At 35.7% G+C, this 23647-nt stretch overlaps 1 protein-coding gene across 1 annotated transcript in view; it reads left to right on the top strand.

Moving 5' to 3' along the window:
* The window catches only part of DPY19L4 (dpy-19-like 4 (C. elegans)), a 76994-nt gene extending 61235 nt beyond the window's left edge, over window positions 1–15759 (top strand). The window contains exons 14-19 of the mRNA XM_006859211.1: window positions 3776–3896; window positions 5899–5955; window positions 7694–7776; window positions 9882–10014; window positions 13932–14090; window positions 15153–15759. Of these exons, the coding sequence (XP_006859273.1) occupies window positions 3776–3896; window positions 5899–5955; window positions 7694–7776; window positions 9882–10014; window positions 13932–14090; window positions 15153–15317 (718 nt within the window). The 3' untranslated portion in view covers window positions 15318–15759. The remainder of the gene's footprint in view (window positions 1–3775; window positions 3897–5898; window positions 5956–7693; window positions 7777–9881; window positions 10015–13931; window positions 14091–15152) is intronic.
* The last annotated feature ends 7888 nt before the right edge of the window (window positions 15760–23647 follow it).

Genomic DNA, 23647 nt, shown 5'->3' with positions numbered 1-23647 from the left:
GGGAGAACATTAACTTTACATTCATCCTATCGTATATTGTTTCATTGCCATGATTACAATCCCTCCATGTATCATCAAACAACCAAAGTGTATACCCCACAAGCCTGCCCCTCAATCATCAACGCACAGCTCCTCTCCCTCTGGGTCTAAAGTCCCCAGCCACTCCATCTCTCCACGTCATCTTCTCTGCCTCCATCTCTCTGGCGTCACTGATTCTCTGAGTAGGGTCCTGCACTTCACTCTTCTCTCTTGATTGTCCCAGGGACCTCTGCTCCTGGACTGCAAAGTCCGTCGCTCCCCCTTTTTTTTTTTTTTTTTTTATGTTTTATTGTGAATTATATGATAGTTTACATGGGAGAACATTAGTTTTACATTCATTCTATCGTATATCATTTTATTGCCATGGTTACAATCCCCTCTTTGCATCATCAACCAGCCAAAGGATATACCCTGTAAGCCTGCCCCCTGGTCATCAGCACACAGCCCCTCTCCCTCTCTGGATCTAAAGTCCCCAGCTGCTCCATCTCTCCATGTCATCTTCTCTGTCTCCATCTCTGGTGTCACTGCTTCTCTGGGTAGGGTCCCACACTTTGCTCTTCTTCCTTTATGGTTCCACGGACCTCCGCTCCTAGACTGCAAAGTCAGTCACTCCTCTCTTTTTGCTACAAAACGTCTCCCTTTACATTTCCAACCCTCACAGTCTTGATAACAATTATTATTCACCATTGTACCACAAGGGACCTATCCCATCACCTTTCATTAACCCCGCCCAGACAGATTGGATGCTACTCAGTGGAGATTCTATCTTCCTTCACGCCCTCTGGATCTAATTTTGCCTATATCCTAAAATATCATTTATACACATCACTAGTTTTAAATTTATAGTAGTTATTAGACCTGTACTCTGTTTTAATACAAAACAATATTATGATATAATTTATACTAGTATTTCAGTATAATTTGTTTCCATTATAAGCCCATGTATTTTATGTATTTCAAAATGTTTTCTTGTAAGTAGTCTGTAGACTATCAAACTGCGAAACACAGTACTAGTGGAAATTTCTTAATGATAACATGAAGTGTGAATAGTGTTTCACTCTAATAAACAGCATTCTACCAAGAAGTTATGTGCATAATAACTGATTATGGGATGGAACACTGATATTGTTCCACAAATTCCAGCTGAAACCCAGATTTTTAGAGAAGGAAAGACTGGAAAGGTAAGTCTAGGCCATATTTTAGAAAACCTTACCAACTATCTGGATGAGTTCACAGTTAATTCATTAGGCACTGAGGAACCACTAAAGATTTTTAACAAAATATCTTAGAGTTACAATGAAAAAAACTCATATAGTATTGATGCTTAGATTGAATTAGAGAGGAATCTAAGGCTATAGGTTTTAATTAATATTAATAGGCTGTTGCAGTAAAATGGTTATGGAAGCAAATAGATTTGGTATTAATGAAGTAATCTCTAGGACAGGAGGTTGTGCTCCAGGAGATGTTCTATGCATACAGTTTAAAGTGAATGGTACCCTTTGGATCTATAAACTAGATCCTTGTACTGATTCTGACTGACCAATAGTGTTGATAGTCCCAGAAACAGGAAAATTAGTTGGAGGTTAAGTTGGGAGTTGACTACAAGAAAATAAATGTATTCCTCTCTTTCAACATGTCCTGATGTGGCACTGTAGAATAAGCACTTGAGCATAAAGTCAGTTTGAACTGCAAGGTCAGCGGTTCAAACTCACCAAGTTGCTCCTCAGAAACCCTATACAGAGTCGCTATGAGTTGGAATTGACTCGACAGCACTTAACAACGTTATACATACACTCACTGCTTCTCTCAAGGCTTGATTTTGATCCCAAGTCAGTATTCATTTCTTATAAGCTGTTATTAATCGCATTCTAAAATTGGTGTTTGTGCTTTCAGTAATCACATTCTAAAATTGGTCTTTGTGCTAACAGTAGGTAATTTTTATGACTGTTTCCTAAATGTATAGTTTTAATGATCTTCAGAAAAAGCTCTTTGAGGGTCTGATTTTTTTCCACTCTCTAATACTTATGTCAAGCTGTAGTACATGATTGATAAATGTTTATTAAATGAATTACTTTATTTCATTCTGTAGCTTTGCTGTTTTATAAAACCATAATGTTATTGTTGATAAATGCCATTGAGTCTATTCCAACCCATAGCGACCCTGTATAGGGTTTCCAAGGAGCAGTTGGTGAGCTTGAACCACCAACCTTGCAGTTCAAGGGACTTTGCAGTCTGATGCATTAGCCCACAGCGCCACACCAGGACTCCAAAACCATAATAGTTCACATTTTTTCTGTAACCTCGGATTCTTCTCATCTCTTCAAAGTTTGACACCAAGGAATATATCATTAAACCATCTAGTGGTTCTCTTTCATATCATTCACAGATTTTATCCCCTGAAATGTGATTTTTCCATGATAAATGTTTATGAAGCCCTGCTATCCAAAATTTTCTCAGAACTCTCCCTCTTCCATTTTCAGTTTTTACCTTCTCCTGAGGTAACTGATGCCTTTTGTCTCCTTTACAGCCTAATATGGACAACATATGTTGTCCTTTGTTTGCACAAATTCATTTTTCTGTGTGCCCGAATTTTAAATCTTTTTCATTTAAGTTCCCCAATTTTTTAATCCTAGTTTGCTTGTTTTTTTTAATTATTGTCACATTATAGATTATAACAAACCCAAATAATAAAATAATTTGTATAATACCTTTCTTGTTTGATTTAGAACTATGGTATGTTTTTCACATGACTGGTACATGTACACTGTGCCTGGTGTGTGCTATATATGTGTTTAAAATAAGAAGTAAAAATCCCTTCATCCCACTTTCCAGATACTATTTTTTGCTGTACTATACATATATGTGGCACTATGGGTTAATGACTGCAAAGCCATTTGAACTGCAAGGTTGGTGGTTTAGGCTCACCAGAAGCTCCTTGGAAACCCTATACAGGGTCGCTGTGGATCGGGACCGACTTGATGGCACATAACAACAACAACCTAATAGGAGTTATTTTTTGTGAAGTTTTGAATTAGGCTGTTTTTATTTTTCTTAATAAGTCCCTATTCAAGGACACTTAGCTTGATTTTATGGAGCCCTGGAGATGCAGTAGTTAAAGTGCTTAACAGCTCACAGAAAGGTTGGTGGTCTGAACCCACCAGCTGCTCCTCTGGAAGAAGATGTGGCAGTCAGTTTCTGTAAAAATGTGCAGCCTTGGGAATATGGGGCAATTCCATTCTGTCCTATAGAGTCATTATGAGTTGGAACTGACTTGATTGCAGTGAGTTTGTTTTGGTCTTGCTTAGGTTTTTAATTTTTGCTATTAAAATAGCATGCTGCAATTAAAACCCTTGTGTATATAGCTTTATACATATATGCTAATATTTTTATAGGCTGTATTATTGGAAGTAGGATTACCTGTCATAGAATATTTTAATTTTTATAGGTTTTGCCATGTTGCCTTCTGGAAAAGCTGTAAAATTTTATTTACTTTCTATGAGTATAATTTCACTGCATCCTCATTAATGTTAATGCTTATATTTTATCCTTAGGTGGTAATCCTCATGTTTTCTCATTATTTAAGACCTGAGTAATAATCTTTTACTGAAAATTAGAGGCCAATTTTCTCATTTCTCCTTAGACATGTTAGTGATTTTATGAGTAGAAGAGAATTCACAAAAGAGACAAGATGTCCAAAAGGCTCTGACCTGTGCTTCCTTTTATTTGTTTTTTTCAGCTTAAAATACCTCTGGACTCCTTATGTGTGTATGTTAGCAGCATTTGGTGTTTGTTCTCCTGAACTTTGGATCACCCTTTTCAAGTGGCTTCGACTAAGAACTGTACATCCAATATTGTTGGTGAGTCATGATTATTTTGTGTTAGGTTCTTGTTTCTTCTCAAGGTAAACAAAAATAAATGCTAATAAATAGAAACCACATTGAATACAATTTCTAATTATAAAAGTAATGTTTTCCATTTTCATTAAAAAGTAAAATACAAAAATTCAAATTAATAATGTGGGAGGCCACCAAGGATTAATTTTTATGTCTTCCTTGGCCTTATTTAGAACTGTGGTATGTTTTCCACATGAAACATAGAATATAAAGATAAATGCTTGAAATACAAAGATAAAGAAAATATAATTTTATCCAGTTGATAACAGTCTGGCATAAAACGAGTCCTGTGGGTTAATGCACCAGACTGCAAAGCCGTTTGAACTGCAGGGTTGGCAATTCGAGCTCACCAGCTGCTCCTGCAAAACCCTATACAGGGTCGCTATGGATCAGAACCGACTTGACGGCACTTAACCACAACAAGTTATAAAACAAATAATAAATATTTATAGAATGCTATTGGAACTTTGTTGTGAAGGCTGTCGAGCCGGTTCCGCCCCATAGCGACCCTGTATAGGGTTTCCGAGAAGCAGCTGGTGAGCTCGAACTGCCAACTCTGCAGTTCAAACGGCTTTGCAGTCTGGCACATTAACCCACAGTGCCACACCAGGACTCTATAGAAGAGAGCTATTTAATAGAATTATTTTTAGGGATTTAGAGAAGACTTTTCAGTCTGAGATTTGAAAGATGATTTAATAGTCAAATGAAGGGAGAAACAACGATGTCCATGATAGTAGGAATCAATGCAGGGGTAAGCAAAGAGCATGGTATAATCAAAGGGACTGAAAACAGAAGCAAGGAAGAGCATTATATATTTAGTTTGAGTGGCAAATCAAGCTTAAGGGCAGGGATAGTTAAAAAATGCTACTGCACATCACATATAGAGATATGATGGTCAGGTCATGGGACCTTTGGATGTCATGCTAAAGAACTTAGATTTCTCCAAAAGGTGAGATGAATGTACATTTTCTATTACATTACTTTCTCACTGCTGTGAATGATAGGCCTAAGGGTGAAAACCAGAGCCAAGGAAAAGATTATCATTGACAAGGGACAAGTCATGGTGGATGAAGGTAACAAAAGTTTCAATTTGTTGTGTGTCAAGTTCAATGATTACAATGAACCTGTTAGCTTGGTTTGATTATTTCCATTTTGTAGATAAGGAAACTAAGGTTTAAAATGATTAAATAACTTTCCTGAGAGTACTTATACCTTATCAGTTTGGAAACTGTGATTCACATCCCAGTTTTTTGTACTCTGAAGTCTATTTGATTACACTTAACAACATCATACTGGAGTTTAAGAAAGGTTAGAAAAGAAGATTCATATTACTTGGTGTTTGATTAAATATAGGGAAATGAGGAAGAGGAATAAACCATGATGTCTCCTAGGTTTCTTTGTAAATCAGGTGGGTCACAAACTTATAGAGACAATAGGAAGAACAGTTTTATCTGGAATTTGATGAGTTAACAGTAACATTGATGTGATGTATTGTGCCAATCCTATTCCCAGAAGAATTAATGCTTTCTTAGCTAAACATATTAGTATGTAGCTACTAATCATTAGCTATTTTCTCTATATTAGTTCACTGTTTTTTTTTTTTGTTGGTTTTTAGGTAACAGTTTAGTATCCTTTATGAACTACTAATGACTTATATTTCTGGTAAATTGTCACATACTGATTCCCTGTTTAAGAGTATTGCTTTTTTTATGTTATGCCTTAAATTCATAGACCAGTAGATATATGTCTCACTTTACCTCCAGTGTAATATGTTTGAAGCTCATTAATCTTTACCCATCTCACTCCAGGAATTAGGTTCCATGATGACTTTTCAATTTCTCTGACTGAAATGATCGTAATTATAAGGATATGTAAGTTATTTGTGACTAGCAATAAAGTCATTGTGTAGTATCTCAAAGTTGCATTCTGAAATATTTTTCCATAACTCTTTGCTTTTATATTTTAGGCTCTTATTCTGAGCATGGCTGTGCCTACTATAATAGGTTTCAGCTTATGGAAGGAGGTAAGAAAATAAATTTTCTGCATTATTGAAATTTACTTTATTTCTCAGGTAGTAATGAATTTCCGTAGTGGTTACGAATCGGGCTGCGAACCTTAAGGTCAGCAGTTCGAAACTACCAGCTGCTCCGCGGGAGAAAGATGAGGCTTTCTACTCCCGTAAAGATTTACACCCTCGGAAACCCTGTACAGGGTTGCTATGGGTCGGAACCGGCTCGATGGCACTTAACAACAACAACAACAACAATGAATTTATTAAGGAGCTCTGGTAGCGTAGTGATTACAAATTGGGCTGCGAACCTTAAGGTCAGCAGTTCGAAGCTACCAGCTGTTCTGCAGGAGAAAGATGAGGCTTTCTGCTCCCGTGAAGATTTACAGCCTTGGAAACCCTGTACAGGGTCACTATGAGATGGAACCAACTCCACGGCACATAACAACAACAACAATAAATTTATTCACTATAAATTTCTATTTAGAAGCTGTTCTAACAATAAGTTATTGATGTTACTATACTATTTCATAGTAATATTCTGTTATATGGAGTCCTGGTATACTGCTGTGGGGGTTAATGTGCTGGACTGCAAAGTCAGTTTGAACTGCAAGATTGGCGGTTCAAGCTCAACAGCTGCTCCTCGGAAATCTTATACAGGGTCACTGTAGGTCAGAACCATCAACTCAACTGTACTTAATAACAGCATTCTATTGTATAAGTGTTATTGTTAAGTATATGAATCAGTATAATGTTACTAATGTTCTTGGAGTCCTGGTGTGGTGCTGTGGGCTAGCGTGTCAGATTGCAAAGTCTTTTGAACTGCAAGGTCAGTAGTTCAAGCTCACCAGCTGCTCCTTGTAAAGCCTACACAGGGTCGCTGTGGGTCGGAATCAATTCAATGGCACTTAACAACAACAACAGCAGTGTTCTTGGAACTCTGGTGTGGCACTGTAGAACAGAAACTGTACTGCTAACTGCAAGGTCAGTGGTCCAGACTCACCAGGTGCTTCTTGGAAACCCTATACTAAGAGGCTTAAAGTCAGAACCAACTCAACAGCACTTACCGACAACAATATTATTCATAATGCTTAATGTTTCTATTAATTCAGTTTACTGTTTGTAAAATGTTGAATAGGGTGGTGGTTATGTGCCGTGGAGTTGCTTCCAACTCATAGTGACCTTATACAGGATTTCCGAGGCTGTAAATCTTCACAGGAGCAGAAAGCCTAATCTTTTTCCCACAGAACAGCTGGTAGTTTCGAACTGCTGACCTTGAGGTTAGCAGCCCAGTTCGTAACCACTACACTACCAGAGTTCCTTGTTAAATAGGTAGTCTTAATATTAAAAAATATTTTGTATCTCCAAAATTTTAATGTCTATAAAATGGCATACACTCTTTGGCCTATCATAATATTATATGAAACTAATTAATAGTAAACTTGCATAGCCTTTGAACTCATTTTTTTTTTTTTTTTAATGTATGTGTCTACATGAAAGATAAAGCTAATGATTACTTGTTTGGTAATGATATACTCAGTGAATCTAGGCAATTAATTAACAATAAGATGATTTGGGTTGAGCAGGATGAGCAGGTCACTGAAAGAATATAGTGAGACCAATATTTTATCCCATGAGAAATTGTAATACCATAGGCCTTAAGTTAATCCTAGTCTTTTGAAATACCTTGAGCCATTTTAAACTTTTCTAGTTACTTATGCACATCTTTTGGGAATTTTGTTTTGCATTTTAGTTTTTTCCACGATTAATGACAGAATTATCGGAACTACAGGAATTCTATGACCCAGATACAGTGGAACTTATGACCTGGATAAAGTAAGAACTGAACTGCCCAAGACTATTTGTTAAGCTACTACTAGTCAGTCATTATATACTACCTAATAGACTCAGAGGAAATAATAAATTTTTTGTCTTCTCATAAAAAAATAGGAATTTTGCTCTGTGTTTTTAGGAACATGTACTTTATTGGAACTTTGTCATTCTAATTTTCTAGTTAAATTCATATCAGTGGTCTTGACAGTATAACATTGAGAAGCTCAGGATTTTAGATTACCGTTTCTGGTAGTATGGCAGATTAGACAACCCGAAAACCTATTCACTGTCAGATACCTGGACAAGAAAAAATACTTCTTTTATTTAGATAGTCAAGAAGATGCTACCTTTTCCTAATGTGCAGGTGGTTAGAGGGTGATCCTAATCTTCTTAACCAAGGAATTTGTATTTTAATGTGCACAGAAGATATGACCTTCAGCCTGTGGAAGCAGAGAGTGGCGATTGAGACATGTCCTACAACCTACACATATTGTTTTTTTAAAAAAGAAAAAAAATCTAAGCCCCCTGCCATAAAAGCCGTTTTGACACATAGCAAACTTAAGAAAGAGTAGAGCTGTCCCACTGGGTTTCCAAGGCTGTAAATCTTTACAGAAGCAGACTGCCAACATCTTTCTCCTTCTGAGTAGTTGATGAGTTTGAACTGCCAGCCATCCTGTGAGCTGCCAAGTGCTTAATCATTGTGCCTCCAGGACTCATACATAACTCAGGAACTTACATACAAAGTTATACTATCAGTGAAAAATATTCACGAAGTGGTAGAGAAATATGACAAGAAAACATATCTTTATGGGCCACAGCTATTGCTTTAAAAAAAAAAGATCTGAATCTGAAGCAATGGACCTGAATTTACATGGGTTTCAGGTTTGAATTATGCTTGTTTAATCCAGGAAACCCCAAATCAAGAAATTACCATCAAAATAAAAATTGGTCCTGGTGCCTGTAACACTCTCGACATTGTCTTTATTTCATTCTAAAATATTGCCCTTGAATTAATTTTGTGACTGTAGACATACAAAGTCTTGACATTTCAGCATTGTATTACCATTATGGAGCACTGAATATACAGCTTTGTGTTGTTGGTAACAACAAAAGATGTTTTATCTGTCTATGTGATATACCATAATATAGTTTTAAAAACATAGCAAAGGCCTGAGTTATCATATATTGGACATTTGAACTTTTATGTTACTGTAAAGTAATTATTCTGTTTCATGTCTGTTTTCCCACTATACTTGATGTTCATTAAGGACAATGGCTGTATGCTGTCACCTCCATATTTCCATTGCCTGGCTCTATGCCAGCAGTTCCATGGGAGAAAGATAAGACTTTCTGCTCCCATAAAGATTTACAGCCTCGGAAACCCTATGCAGGGTTGCTGTGAGTCAGAACTGACTCCACGGCACATAACCACCACCACCATGCATAGCATGTAATAAGGTGACACTGAATGCTGTACCCAGGGAGTAAGTGTTTAAGTTGGAAGCATTAAAGCAGCTCTTTGAGACTAGGTTTTCTAGCTTTGTAAGTGGCATCCACTTAGAACTATGGATCATGTATCAGAGTTCAAAAGTCTTACATGAATTATCTGGATATGAACACATGGATGAAAATAGGGAAGAAGCAGGGAATAGATACATGTGGAAGCAGTTGGCTTATAGTAGTTATTTATTTTTTTTTTTTTAATGAATTTTAGAATTTACTGTGTCACCATTGATCTAGCCATTCTATCAAGAATGCTATCTTCCTGTGTTCCTCTCTCTATCCCCTTACCCTGCATTATTTTTTAGTAGTATTATCACCACCTGACATATGACTATGCGTGTTTATAATCCCACCATGCTGCCTCTTGAAAGCAGGGATCTTGCCTTTTTTCCTTCTTTGAATTGCTCTATCTCTAGTACTGGAAACAGTACTTAGCATATAGATGTTCAGTTTTTGGAATGAGTCTATAAATGAATGAAAACTCACATTGAAATTGAAGTCTACAATACACTGCAGGTAGTCTAGTATTTGAGAGTTGGTATAAATCGTGAATCTAAAGAATGTACTTGTTTTTTCCATGTATGCATTTTTATGATTCTTTGCAGAAGGCAAGCTCCAGTCGCAGCTGTGTTTGCAGGGAGCCCCCAGTTAATGGGTGCGATTAAATTATGCACTGGATGGATGGTGACAAGCTTGCCTCTTTACAATGATGATGATCTTCTCAAAAGGAATGAAAATGTAAGTCATTTCCAGTTCTACATTTGGATTTTTTTCCCCCAGCATTCTACAATTTAGCATACTCCTATAGTGATGAAACACTGTGATTTATTTTTAGGTATATAGGGTTTACTCGGAACAGCTGCTGGGTTTGAACTCCTGATCTTGTCGTTCAAACTGACCTTGTGGTTCAGGAGCTTGTCCTACAGCATAGCACCAGGACTTATTATTTTTAGATATGTTGTTGTTGTTAAGTGCCAATGAGTTGGTTTCAACTCACAGTGACCCTGTATAGGGTTTCTGAGAAGCAGCTGGTGAGTTTCAACTGCTAACCTTGTGGTTTACAGTTCGGTGCTTATCCTACGGTGCCACACCAGGAGTCCTATTTTTAAGTATGGTTGGTTGTTATGTGCCATGGAGTCGGTTCAAACTCATAGCGACACAGCCTGTATAGAGTTTCCGAGGCTGTAAATCTTTACAGGAGCAGAAAACCTCATCTTTCTCCCGCCGAATAGCTGGTAGTTTCAATTAGTTGACTGTGAGATTAGCAGCCCAATTCGTAACCACTTAGCAACAGAGCACCTATTTTTAGGTATTGGTTGTTGTTGTTGTTGTTAGGTGCCATGGAGTCGGTTCTAACTCATACTGACCCTGTACAGGGTTTCTGAGGCTGTAAATCTTTATGGGAGCAGAAAGCCTCATTGTTCTCCCACAGAACAGTTGCTAGTTTCACTGCTGACCCTGAGATTAGCAGTCCGATTCGTAACCACTGCGCTGCCAGAGCTCCTTATTTTTAGGTATAGGCTATCATTAATAACATACTATAGTATTAGACTATCTAATGGTATTTAGTTGATTTATTTTTTTATTGTGGTGGAAATATGCATAATAAAACATAGGCAATTTTTGCCTATATAGTTCAGTGACATTGATTATATTCTTTAAGTTGTGCAACCATTATTGCTATTCTTTTCCACATTAGTCTACCACCGTTAACTCAAACTCAGTGTCCCTAAGCAAGAACTCCTTCTTTCCCTTTCCTCCTATCCTCAAAGAAAAGGGCTCAAACTTAACAACCAGTATGAGGATAGCATATGACCCAGGCATTACTTCCTTCTGTTGTACATAAGGTCACTATGCGGCAGAACCAACTTGATGGCGCCTAACACAATAACCTGTCCCTCGAAATCACTAGTAATATTTGGTTTTAATGTATTTGCTTATTCCATATAAGTGAGATCATGTAATTCCTGTTTTTTGGTGTGTGTGAGTGACTTACATTACTCAGCATGTTTTAAAGATTGATTTCTATTATAGTATGCGTTGGGACTCCATTTCTCCTTATGGCTGAGTAGTATTCTGTTGTGTATATATATATATATATATACCACATTTTCTTTATATATTCAGACATTGTAATTGTTTCCTCCTTTTGTATATTGTGAAAATTGATATATAGCTTTCTGTTTATGTTGTTAACTTCATTTCTTCTGGATGTACACCTAGGATTAGAATTGAAGGGCCATATGGTCATTCTGAGCCCTAGTATGGCACTGAAGGCTAAGCACTGGACTGGTAACCTCAAGATGGACAGTTCAAACTCACCAACCACTCTCATAAACTTTATACAGGGTTGCTATGAGTTGGAACCTAATCAGCAACACATAACAACAACAGTGGTACTTCAGTGCTTGACTTTTTGAGGAGCTACCAGTTTTCTGTACAGTGACTGTACCAATTTACATCCAAACCAGCAATAGATGAGGGTTAATATATTTTTTGTAATTTATATTCTGCTGTTTAGAAGTATCTCAATATTTTATGTTCAGAGAATACATTTTAAATGTTGGATTTAAATGATAACTTCATATTCGAAAGCAGTGACAAGCTAAATATTTAATCTGTTTATTTAGAATGTGAGTTATATTTTTCAACTTGATAGAATTTTATACAGTTTTAAAATGTTATTTCAAGCCAAGTAGGAAGCTGCCCTGGCGTTGTGACCTTGAACAGGACTGTGTAAATAGTAATAGTTCTTACCTCCTAGTTGTAAGAATTAAATTGAGATAATGTACCATACCTGAAACATGTTGTCATTGTTCCTAGTGCCGTTGAGTCGATTTTGACTCATAGTGACCTATACAGGATCGTTCCAAGGAGCAGCTGGTGGGATTGAACCACAACCTGTGGGTTAGTCCACTGCTTATCCTACAATGCCACACCAGGACTGAAACACAATAACATTTAAATGCTAGTGCTATAGGCTAATGCACTGGATCGCTAGGTCCGTTTGAACTGCAAAGTCAGTGGTGCAAATTCACCAGCCGCGCCTTGGAAACTCCTCAGAAATATGGGGTTGCTGTAAGTCAGAACCAACTGGACAGCACTCAACAACAAAAATTATTTGTTGTTTTTTTGTTAACTGCTGTTGAGTCAATTCCAACTCATAGTGACCCTGCATAGGGTTTCCAAAGCTTTTAAAATCTTTGTGGGAGCATAAAGCCTCATCTTTCTCCAGTGGAGCATTTGAAGGCCACAAACTGTGAATTTCATGGTTTGCAGTCCAGTGCTTATTGTGCGGTGTAGCACTATGCACCCTATTTTTGTTATTATTATATGTTATTAAATTGCAGTTGTAGTCACACACATGCAGACACACTAAGTTCAAAGCAATATTCAAAAGCAGGACCAATCAATTCTGCCTTAAAAAAGACAGCATTATACCTGAGTAGAATTCTGTAGAACACACTAAGAAGTCCATCTGTTATGTGTTTCTCCCATTAGACTGTCAGTGATCACTGTTATTAAGTACCATCAAGTCACTTCCAACTCATAGTGAACCTGTAGTGTTTCCAAGGACTGGCGTGGCGAGTTTGAGCTGCTGACCTTACTGACCTTAGCAGTGCTTATCCTGTATCACACCAGGACTCCATCAGTGGTCATTGGTGCTAGTGGGGATGGGGATGTGCTGGGAGTCGGCTCCGACTCACAGCGTTCTGAATAGATTTCCAAAGCTAGAAATCTTTACAGAAACGGTAAGGCTCATCTTTCTTCTGCAGAACAGCTGGTAGTTTCGAACTGCTGACCTTGAGGTTAACTGCCTAACTCATAACCACTACACTACCAGAGGTTTACTTAAAGTATTTCCCATTAATTTTGCATACTACAGTGAAATTTTAAAAATATTATAATTGTGAAAATATATGTCTGCATTAGTTTTTATGCTTTTCCTTCAGCCCAAGTAGATTGGTATTTTTTTCCTCAGAAAATTAGATAGTTCTTAAGTTTCTATAGAACATATAAAAGACAGCCTTGAAAATTTTTAATGTACCTTATGTAAATAAACTTGAAAATTTGATTTCTGAACAAATGTGATCTTCATTTTGAATTCTTCTGTAATATACTTTTTATTTATTTAAAGATTGTAAATTTTCAAAAAGAAGAAAACTCACTCATTATGCCAGTGTTTCCCCCCACCACTTGAAATTTAAAGATGTCTAAGTGTTCAGCTGCTAACCAAAATGTTGGCAGTTCAAACATACCCAGCAACTCCATGGAAGAAAGACCGAGCAGTCTGCACTTATGAAGACTGCAGCTTAGAAAAGCCCATGATGCAATTCTGCTCTGACACATGGGGGCACTGTGAGTTAAAATCAATTCATCACCAAGGAAGGAAAATACTATGTTCCTTTCTAGTCTATATCTATATTCATTGCATGTTTTTATATGGCTGTTATATACAACACAGTTTAGAATTTAATTGTGTACCATATTATATTTGCTAATTTTTAAATATTTAATCTCAATATCACTATGACATAATAATACCCTTCCTAAGAACAGGAGTCAAGTCTTGGTGAATGAATCTCTTTAGTACCTAGCACTAAGAAAATAGCAGATGCTCTTTTGCAATTATCTTTTTTATTATATCCATTCAGATTTATCAAATCTATTCAAAGCGATCTGCTGAGGATATTTATAAAATACTTACATCATACAAAGCTAATTACTTAATTGTAGAGGATGCTATCTGCAATGAAGTGGGAACACTGAGAGGCTGTAGAGTTAAAGATTTATTAGACATCGCAAATGGACATGTAAGTAATCATCTGGAAATTTAAGCCGTTTTTTTCCTTTTGAGAAAAATAACTATATGAATATAATCTTAAAACTATTTTGGGAATTTAAGAATATAAATTTAAGTTATAAAATAATGGAGAAAGTTTATCAAAACTGATTTTTAACATACAAAGAAAAGTTGGACATTTTTGCCAAAAAAAAAAAAAAATCTCCACATTTATATGGAAAAAAATGATATAACTTGATCTAAATGACAATTACATTTTTATTCACTTTCATAATCTAGAAATCAGTTGATGGTATTGTTTTATATCCTTATATTGAGAATTTTATTATAGTTACATCTAGAAAAATTGCTTACCTGAATTAGCATACTGCCTCTACACTCTTTATTATTACAAAAATTAGTGCATTAAGAGCCATTTTAGTTTTTAAGACTTAGCTGGATCTTAATTTCTACACTCAATTTTAGCTATTTTATATAACTATCATACTTCTCAGCCAGCAGTGTTTATACTGTGTGTCTGACAAGAAAGAAACTTTACAGGGCATTTGTGTGCCCTAGAATGGATGCCTTGACTCCTAGCAAAGTTTGGGGTGGGAAAGCTTAGTAAAAGCTTAATAGGTCAGTCTGAGTTGGGCTGTCTATTTAAACTCTTGAGCATAAATATCAAGAGTAATGAAAACTTACTTGCTTACTAGATAATGAGTCAGTTGTATACAAGAAGAGTTTGACTATACATTAGAAATTTAATATGTCCTTTTCCTCAGCCATGGTAAGCTGCAGAACAAGGGTCTCAGAGGAATGATAGTGGACTCCAGAGACATTGCTTTCTAAATTTTAGTATTAAAAATTGGAAAGACTTTACTTTGATTTGTCGATCTTAGTGGGAAGCTCAAGAGTTTAAATGGACACGGTGACTCTTATGAATAGGCTTCTGTTTACTAAACCATGAAATGTATCATGGTCATATTTAGCAATAATATTTTTTATATAAATATAGTCACTTATGCATTGATTCCATTCCTCCTATAGTCTTAATAAGCTTTTTAATAGTATATTTCATATCTTTTAATAGGTGGTTTGTGAAGAAGGTGACAAGTTGACGTACTCAAAATACGGGCGATTTTGTCATGAGGTCAAAATTAACTATTCTCCGTATGTGAATTATTTCACTAGAGTGTACTGGAACAGATCCTACTTTGTCTATAAAATCAACACTGTGATATCCTTCCAATCTTGAAAAGCAGAACCTTAATTTCAAAGACTAATACTATATGAAGTAAAATGTGATTTTCTTCTACTTAAACACAGTTCTTTTGCAGATCAGAGAATAGACATTGGAAAGGTTATGGCTGCCTTCTCCTATTGCTGTTAACTGGATCCAGAGTTCTGTGGGAAATAAAAGATCAAATATGCTGTTGTTTGATAAAATCTCAAGTCTACCACCCTGCAATATTCTAGCCAAATGTCTTCCTTACTGTCACATCATCTTTAAAGGTTTAACTTCTAAAACTTTGTGATTTTTCCCCATCACACTTTATTCTATAATATAGATCTTGAATTTCAGTATGTTTAAGGTCAAAGCATATACCTCAAACATTGTATTTAATAAATGCTTAATGCAATATAATTATATGATAGAAGGAAAGAATTATTCTTACCCTCACACTAATATTTTAAGGATATACATAAAGATATATCCAGTATTCAAAACATTCAGAAGTTTTCTTGATACTTTTCATCTGCTGCTTACATAAGTGAGCATTTTCACAGTAATACATAATGCATGATACTGTGTCCTGTTATTTTGTGACTGTCTGTTAAGTAGTTAGCTTTTTACACTACACCCATATATTTGATACCAGTTAAATCATGATAAAACAGTAACTCTTTATGCCTGTATGTCTTTAAAAATAGATAATTAAAAAAGAATGTTCAGGTTTTTAGAAAAATATGGATATGGAATATATGGTCCACTCACTTGCTTTCTACTTTACTATTAAGTAAAACAGTTAAATATTTACTAAAATAGGATTTATTGTTGTTGTTAAGTGCTGTCGAGTCAGTTCTGACACATAGCGACTTCATATAGGGTATCCAAGGAGTGACTGGTGAGCTTGAGCCACCAACCTTGTGGTTCAAACTGACTTAGCAGTCCAGCACATTAATCCAAGGCACCACACCAGGATTGAGCAACAATATCTGGAGATATGTGCAAATGGTGTAAGCATATCTCTGTATACTGATATCTTTTTATAAAATATAAGTCCTGTTACTAATGAAACTGTGATGCAGTCTTCAATATTAAGAATAAGATGACCATTATAATAAAATTCACAACATGGTTTCAAAATCTATTATATTCCTTTAAGTATTTTTATACTTTTAGTCATCTATTTTAAAATCTAAAATAATTTGGCATTCAGGATGGATATAGCCTGTAGATATGTATCGTATTAGTAAGATGGGATGCATGCTTAGCTTCACCAAATGTACCTGTTCACTAACAGGTTTTCAAGTTTTTAAATTGTTAATGCGCTAAAAAATTACATTTTTAGTACTCTAAATTACTACATTAGAAGGGGGCATCCTTCTATTATCTTTATTTTCTGGTATATATACATATATATGTGTACACATATATATTTGAAAGTATAAAAAGCACTCACATTCTTAGACTAGCTCTAATATGCTCTGCTCTTTTGGAGCTTAAGAATGGATGGCAATGTCATGTATCTGGTACAGTAGTTCCATTGGTTCTCATTTCATGCTGTTATGTAATTTTTAAACTATATTAAGATAGCTGCAGACAGTGTCCTTCAGGCTGCCTCTGTCCATCTTAATAGTGAGTCATAGTATTTAGCTTCAGAAATTGTGACAGTGTTACCATAGCAGTCTTAGTACACAGTAAATAATCACATGTATTACTTGTGATTAGGAAGTATAAACCAATGTAATTTAAAAGGCAGCTTGCTTATTTTTTGTTACATTACTTTGTAACATGAAATGTTATATTGAATTTTTATTTATGTTATCAGATACGCTGAATTAGTTTTAGAATAGTTCTTTTACATATTAGTAAGTTGCTTTTGCTTCTGTCAACTTATTTCTTAAATTTGGAGAAAATTTTAATTCAGATTTTTGCATAATGAATTTGTCATTCAACATCAATTAAAAAGGAGAATATGAAGTTTACTATAGAAATAATGTTATTGGATATTAAAAATAAGCATATTTACTTCTATTTTAACTATAGTTAAAACAATTAAGTGCCGATGAGTCAGTTCCAACTCATAGTGACCCTGTATATGGTTTCTAAGGAGTAGCTGGTGGGTTTGAACCACTAACCATTTATTAGAAGTTAAAACAATAGCATTAGAAAACTTTTCACTGTAGTGCATTTAATTTCCTTATTTGTAGAGTATCAAATGATTAAGAATTCTATAAGCAATTCTACTTGGATAAGTTACAGTGGTTAAGTTTAACATAATAGCTTTACTCTGAATGGAGCAAAGTTTATAGCTTTTGAGTGAAAGGAATTTCTCAAAGACGTACAAAGCATATTTTGTCCTTATTGTTATAAACACATTGAAATAAGTGCCTTAATTTCTTTATTTCTAGATTTACGTATTTTTTTCAAAAGATATTATCTATTTCTTCCCACTTTTTCTTTTCCATATGAAAAATTGAGTAACTTTTCCCTCATCAGTGAGCATAGAGTCCTCTATGCTTTTTTCATTATTCAATTTAGTATTAGCCAGATTCTTGTTAAGTTGTACAGATAACATTTCTAGCTTTCTTCATTAAATTGTTTAGCTTACCAAATGCCAGAACTAACAAGTCATCAAATAAAACTTACTTGTTAAGGAATGCAAATGCTGACTCTCTGCTGGTATATATGTTTTCCAACTTTGGCATCTGTATCTTGTTAGACTAGTAGAACCAATTTAAAAGTCTAAGGCGTATTCATGGGACTTCAGCATTACCTTTTTTGTCATTCTGTGTATATAGAAGATACTCGTTTTCAGGACATCAAACCAAATCACCAGTTGCATCAATGTTGTGGCACTCTGTTGTGTACAACGCAGATTGGTTAGAGGAAAAGCAGATGTGAAAGTCAGAGTGTTTTATAAATTGGAGCTGGAAAGTATGTTTTATTAAAAAAAATAAATGATTAGTTTCTAAAAGAACACTGTGAGTAACCATCATATTATCCGTAGCATCTAAGCAGTAATTGGAGTAGGCATTCAATTAATATGTGTGTAATTAAATTGAAAAAGTATTATAGAAAGTATAAGATAATTAAAATAACATGACTGGATTTTCAAAATAAAATTGAAAATAGAATATTCTTGTTTTATTGGCTTTTAAGAAATCAGTTGTTTGATGCTCTTTTATTTTTGAACTGTTAGCATATTTTTATGCCTTTTGTGGATAAAAGTTGTGCCTCTGTAAAATTGTTGGGGTATGTGAAAGTTGTATATAAGTCACTTTTTGGTAAATTCCTTTTAAATATACAAATATTTAAATGGCATATGTTATGAATTCTATATAATTAAGAACTGCATATAAAGCAATTAATTCCTGATTTACATCTCAGTATACTATTTGTCCATTTTTTAAAAGTCTGTTGTTGCTAATTGTTAGTAGTTTTTGATCCCATATGTATTAGAGTTACAGCTCTGAAAATGCAAGTAGAAATGAGCAGTTTCTAACTGAAATAATACCTCATTGTTAAGTTTTCAATAACACTCTAAATAAAATAAGATGTGACAGTTCTCAAGTAATGTATTTGACTGACTCAACTATTTTCTGACCATTAAGGTTATTAAATATTATGTTGTTAGGTGCAGTCAAGTTGGTTCCGACTCATAGTGACCCTATATATAGGGTTTCCAAGGAGCAGCTGGTGGGTTTGAACTGCTGGCATTTTAGTATACTTAATTGTTTTTCATGAAATGGGCATGTTGGAACCAAATATGCTAAATTTAACATGAAAGCATTTTTTTCATCCTGTTGATGAGTCTCTTGGAACTTACAGCATTTTAATCTTGGCACTTATAATCCTATATGCAATTCTGTAACAGACACACTTGTAAATGTTGTGTGCCAGTCCGTCAATTCTGATTCATATCAATCCTATAAGACAGAATAGAACTGCTTCCTAGGTTGCAATTTTTTAATCTCACGAAGTTGCTTTTTCTGTGGAGTTGTTGGTGAGCTTTAAATTTTGGCTTTTTTTCAGCACCTTTTCAGTTAGCAGATTGACTATTTAATCTTTGCACAACAGGCTTCCTTAGCACATGATTACTATATGGAATAATAGTATCAAAAGAAACTTGCATTCCTAATTTATTGTTTGAAATACCTTATGAACAGCCTTTCATAATTTAATACATTTGTACAGCCTGTTTATTTAACAAAGAAGAAAATATTACGCTTACGTATGCTAGCTTCTGAGTCTTAAGACAATATGTATTTAGAGTAAATGTGTTCCTTCTATAACTAAGGTCCTATCTTTGCAAAGGGATAAAGGTTATTTTCAATAAATATAAATCCTTTAAAGGAATTGGGTTATAGACTAGTTTACTTCAGATTTTGTAACACTAAACATATATTTATTAAAAATGGAATTCCTTGTTTCATACTTAATTATTCTCCTTGTTTTGATTCCATAACAAAACTCTTTTTAGGATTTTAAGTTACCTTTTATTTATGTAACAGGTTTTCATGTGTGTTTTTTTGTTTTTGTTTTTTTTTAATTTCTACAGTTTTATTGACATATAATTGATATACCATTACAATTCATTCATTTAAAGTATACAGTTCAGTGGCTTTTAGTATATTAACAGAGCTAAGCAACCAATCAGCACAATACAGTTTAGGCCATTTTCATCATCCCATGAAGAAAATCCATGCCCTTTAACTGTCATCTCCAAACATATTCTGAGCCCTAGACAACCACTAACTAAACTACTTTCTATCTCTATATTTGAGTGTTCTGGAGCTCTCACATAAATGGAATCATACAATATGTGTTTTTTTTGTGACTGACTTATTTAGCATAGTCTTCTAAAGGATCCTCCATGTTGTTGCATGCATCATTCTTTTAAATATTTTTTTACTGAACTCTTCCATTAATTCCACAATTTTTAAATGCTTTCTACATAAACCTTTGGGTTATTTCCACTTTTGAGCTCTTATAAGAAATACTGCTATAAACAAAACTCAAAAATATTTAATAATAATAAGACTGTGTTTACTGGTCAGAAGAGACTGGAAGAACCTGAGATGATGACCTTCTAGTCCTGGTGTGGTAGTGTGGGTTAATGTACCAGACTGCAAAGCCGTTTGAACTGCAAGGTTGGTGGTGCAAATTCACCAGCTGCTCCTCGGAAACCTTATACAGGGTCGCTATGGGTCAGAACCAACTCGGTGGCACTTAACAACAACAACTACCCTTCAGGTCTGGAAAGGAACTCACCCTCTTGGTCCAGTTTTCAGCCAAGCAGTAGATAGATATATAGTGGGGCACAGCAATACGAATGAGGTGTGTTCGTCTTGGAATGGGCATTCAAAATCAAAAGGACAACATATGCCTAACACAAAGTTAAAAACAGATAAGGTGGAGGGAATGCAAATAGGAACCACAGGGAGGAAGCAGGAGAACTGTTGTTGCATGGAGGGGATTGTAATCCTGGAGATGAAGCAAAGTGTGTAATTTGTTGATATAAAACTGATGATCTGTGTGTAACGTTCACAAGTACCTTTTTTTAAAACAACATAAAAGGTTACTATACACATGGACATCACCAGAAGGAATACACAAGAATCAAATTGACTACATCTGTGGGGAAAGAAAATGGAAAAGCTCGGTATCATCAACCAAAACAAAGCCAGGGGCAACTGTGGAGTAGGCCATCAATTGCACATATGCAAGTTTGGACTGAAGCTAAAGGAAATTAAAACATGAGAGCCAACATATGACCTTGAATATAACTCACTTGGACTTAGAGATCATTTCAAGAACAGATATAATACATTAACAATAATGCCTGATGACCAGAAAAGTTGTGGGTGTACCTGAAGAACACCTACAGGAAAAAAAGCAAAAAGTTATTCTAAAGACAAAAACAAGACCAAAATGGTTGTCAGGAGAGACTGAAATCTGCTCTCCAGCATAAACATGCTAAAAGGAAGAAATAAAAGAGCAGAACAGAAAATTTCAAAGGGCAGCTTGAGAAGACAGACAAAGTCAAGTATAACAATAAAAGGAGCAAAAACCTGAAATTTGAAAACCAGAAGGGAAGAACACATTTCAGCATTTCTCAAACTGAAAGAACTGAAGACAAAATTCAAACCTCAACTTTCAGTATTGAAGGATTATGGAAAAAATATTGAATGGTGTAGAAAACATTAAGGGAAGATAAAAGGCATACATAGAATCACTGTACTAAAAATAAATGGTTGATATTCAACCATTTCAACAGGCAGCATATGATCAAGAACCAATGGTACTGAACGATGAAGTCCAAGCTGCAGTGAAAGCATTGGTGACAAACAGTGCTCCAGGAATTGATGGAATACAAATTGAAATCTTTCAGCAAACTGATACAGCACTGGAGGCACTCATTCATCTATACCAAGAAATTTGGAAGACAGCTACCTGCCAATCTATTGGTAGAGATCCATATTTTGGCCTATTCCAAAGAGAGGTGACCCACTGGAATGTGGAACTCATTGGACAATATCACATGCAAATGAAATTTTTTTCAAAGGTAGTTTTAAAATGACTACAAGTGTACATTGACAGGGAGCAGCCAGAAGTTCAAGCTATAGTCAGAAGAGGACATGGAACAAAGGATATCATTGCTGATGTCAAGTAAATCTTGACTGAGAGCAGAGTAAACCAGAAGGATGTGTACTTGTGCTTTATTGACTATGCAAAGGCTTTTGACTGTGTGGATCATGACAAACTATGGGTAACATTGAGAAGATTGGGTATTCCAGAACATTTAATTGTGCTCATGAGGAACCTATACATAGACCAAGAGGTAGTAGTTCAAAGGGGATCCAAATGATTTAAAATCAGAGTGTGCACCAGGGTTGTATTATTTAACCATACATATTCAACCTGTATGCTGAGCAAGTAATCTTGCAGGAGCTAGATTATGTGGAGCATAATGCAGCATCAGGATTGGAGGAGTACTCATTAACAGCCTGTGATAAGCAAATATACAACCTTGCTTATTGGAAGCAAAGAGGGCTTAAAATACTCATGAATATCAACAACTACAGCCTTCAGTATGGATTGCACCTCAATGTAAAGAAAATGAAAGTCCTCACCATGATATATGGAGAGAAGATTGAAGTTGTCAAAGACTTCATTTTGCTTGAACCCATAATCAAAACAGAAGCAGCAGTCAAGAAATCAAACTAGGAGAGAACAAACAAGATGGCGGATTGGGTGGAAGTGCAGTAAAGGAGCTCCGCCAACAACAACACAGAATACCCAACCAAGCAGGATCAGGGACTGGTCCCAGAGCTCTGAACCACATATAAAGGAATATTTAGAAGGTTGGAAGGCTCACAGCTGGGGGAATTTGTGGCAGAAGCAAGAAATCTATTGCTTTGTAGTCCGGGACGCTCGGCTGCTACAGGAGCCGCCATCTTAGGTGAGACCATGTAGGGGAAGGATCAGAGCGGCCACAGACGCCTGGCAGAACTGCTGAGATAAAGGTGTGGACATTCTTTTCTTTTGGTATCTGTTCACTGGTCCCTTGCTATCTGCGTACTTCCATTCTGGTGACTATAGGGGTGCCTCAGCTAGTGGGCACCCCAGCCCCACCCTCGGAGGGTTCTACTACGCATGCGCACAGATCTCTTCAAAATTTAAAGAGACAGTTTCCAATTAAACCCAAATGGCCAACAGCCAGCCCTGAACTGTTTCCAACTAGAAAAAAGGCCTGAACGGGGATTATGGAGTGGGACAAGCAAACAAAAGAGGAAATAGGCCGAAAATTAAATCCTAAGTTATGTCAAAACGATCAACAGTGGTATCTTGAAACTTCTCAGGAAGAAGAGTGAAAAGGGGAAGCCCATTCCCTGATCACATCTACCTGGAGGCATTCAGAAAGCACAAAAAAATACCAAAATACACACCCATCTAAGTATTAAGTCCACAGATAACCCCTGAAGCCCAAAAAACAAGCAGATGACCATATGTGCACATGTCCAGAAACGAGATAAAGTGACTGAGGCAAATGTGCTGGAAGTAGACCTACACTCCATACCAAAAGATGGGCAGGCTTTGGAAATGCCTGAGAAGGAATTCAGAAAAAGGATTATAAAAGGTATGAAAACACTATACAATGCAGTTGAGAAAAATAAGGAAAGTGCTATAGGAACAATCAAATAAGATAGATAGAGCATTGGAAACAATTCAAAACCTACAGAAAGAGATCCAAACAATTAATAATAGAATATCAGAAATGGACAATACATTGAAAGGGCAAAGGAATAGAATTGAAGAGATAGAAGCTAGAACTAGTGAGCTAGAAGACAAATCTC

The sequence above is a fragment of the Chrysochloris asiatica genome, unplaced genomic scaffold (genome assembly GCF_000296735.1).
Source record: "Chrysochloris asiatica unplaced genomic scaffold, ChrAsi1.0 scaffold00031, whole genome shotgun sequence".
NCBI lineage: Eukaryota > Metazoa > Chordata > Mammalia > Afrosoricida > Chrysochloridae > Chrysochloris > Chrysochloris asiatica.
Note: the sequence above shows the minus strand (reverse complement) of the source record. Positions and strands in the feature narration are given on the sequence as shown.